Below are 1,682 nucleotides of genomic sequence, written 5' to 3' on the forward strand. Positions count from 1 at the left end.
ACCCACGATCTGAAAGACACATGTAACACACATCACCCAAAATAATTAATAACACCACTACTAATAGCTAATTCATTGAATCATTAATGGAAAAACTCATGCACTAATTCTGGCCTTCATATATGCAACACAGATTATTGACGTGTGAATGCACCTGATTGGCATGGCATTGGCGTGTGGGCCCACGTCCTAAGTAGATCTCTACATAGGACGATTTGAAGTCAAAAGTGGAGCTAAAACTTTCATTGAACAGTAAGGAATTGCATGAAGACAAGAACAAGGGATCACCCACAAAAGCACCACCGCCACACCCACCACCACCACCAATGCCACTAACAATCAAGAAAACCAGAGACACGTCCCCATTGATGATAATTTAGTAAGTGCAAAAGAAGCTACTAGAATATCATGTTGTCATCAAAGTTTGGTAAAAGTACCTTGGCTTTGCTTTCGGATGCCTATATATAGAGACCTTATTGCCTTCACCTTATGCACTCACAGCTAGCATTGGTTTCTGAAGAAACTTATTCACTCATAAACATCAACCAGTACACTTAAATATATTCACATTCTCAAGAGTCTTGACCAACCTACACAACCCACATTGAGTTTTGAAGTTTGAGTATGGCGAGCACTAAGGTGATTGGTGCTGCATTCTTGGTTTTGCTCCTCGTGGAGCTCTCCTTTGCTGCTAGGTCATCAAAGGCTATCGAAGGACGTAGGCCTAGTGTTGGTGGAGGTGGAGGTGGAGGAGGAGGAGAAGGGGGAGGAGGGGGTGGTTCAGCTTCAGGGTCCGGGTCCGGGTATGGTTCGGGGCATGGCTTTGGGGGTGGCTCCGGGTATGGTAGTGAAGGAGGAGGCGGTGGAGGTGAAGGTGGAGGCGGTGGCGGTGGTGGTGGATCCGGTGCAAATGGTGGTTCTGGGTCGGGATATGGGTCCGGCAGTGGCTCGGGATATGGGTCTGGTGGTGGGAAAGGAGGTGGTGGAGGTGGCGGAGGCGGTAAAGGTGGTGGTGGAGGCGGCGGTGGAGGCTCGGGTTCAGGAAGTGGGTCAGGTTATGGCTCCGGATATGGAAGTGGAAGTGGATATGGAAGCGGAGGCGGCAAGGGAGGTGGCGGTGGTGGTGGCAGTGGAGGAGGCGGTGGTGGCGGAGGTGGAAGCGGCAACGGTGGTGGCAGGGGCTCTGGCTACGGGTCAGGTTATGGGTCAGGATACGGTGGTGGAGGCGGGGAAGATGATTCACCATGAATATAATATTACATGAACTTATTTGAGTGTTAGGTAGATATTTTCATCGTTGCCACTGTGAAATAAATGCTTAGATTTCACCATCACTTTATGCATGCATCCATATATCGGTATAAATGTGGTGGTGGACGTAGCATACGTGCATGCCACCTTTCCCTATTAAACATTTATAATTATCACATTATTAGTCCTATTATACTATTAATAAAGTAAGTTTATGTTTGCATGTAACGACTCACGAGGATAACACTTTTTTGATCTCTCTAATTAATCACGTGCCGTTATGTGAATCAATTATCACTCATAACGGCATGTGATAATTGGGGATGACAAAACAGTGTTACATGATGTACAACTTTTTCTCCTTTCTTAGAGATGTGGTTTGATATCTAAGTAAATGTGTTGCAAATGGTTTGAGAGAGTTAACACATTCA

At 46.2% G+C, this 1,682-nt stretch overlaps 1 protein-coding gene across 1 annotated transcript; it reads left to right on the forward strand.

Moving 5' to 3' along the window:
* Positions 1-269: 269 nt before the first annotated feature.
* On the forward strand, positions 270-1,474 carry LOC110759839 (uncharacterized). Its single transcript, XM_021961978.2, has one exon. The coding sequence runs from the start codon at positions 625-627 to the stop codon at positions 1,246-1,248; it is 624 nt and encodes a 207-aa protein (XP_021817670.1). The 5' UTR covers positions 270-624; the 3' UTR covers positions 1,249-1,474.
* Positions 1,475-1,682: the final 208 nt, after the last annotated feature.

This window comes from Prunus avium, chromosome 2 (genome assembly GCF_965620075.1).
Source record: "Prunus avium chromosome 2, drPruAviu1.hap1.1, whole genome shotgun sequence".
Lineage (NCBI taxonomy): Eukaryota > Viridiplantae > Streptophyta > Magnoliopsida > Rosales > Rosaceae > Prunus > Prunus avium.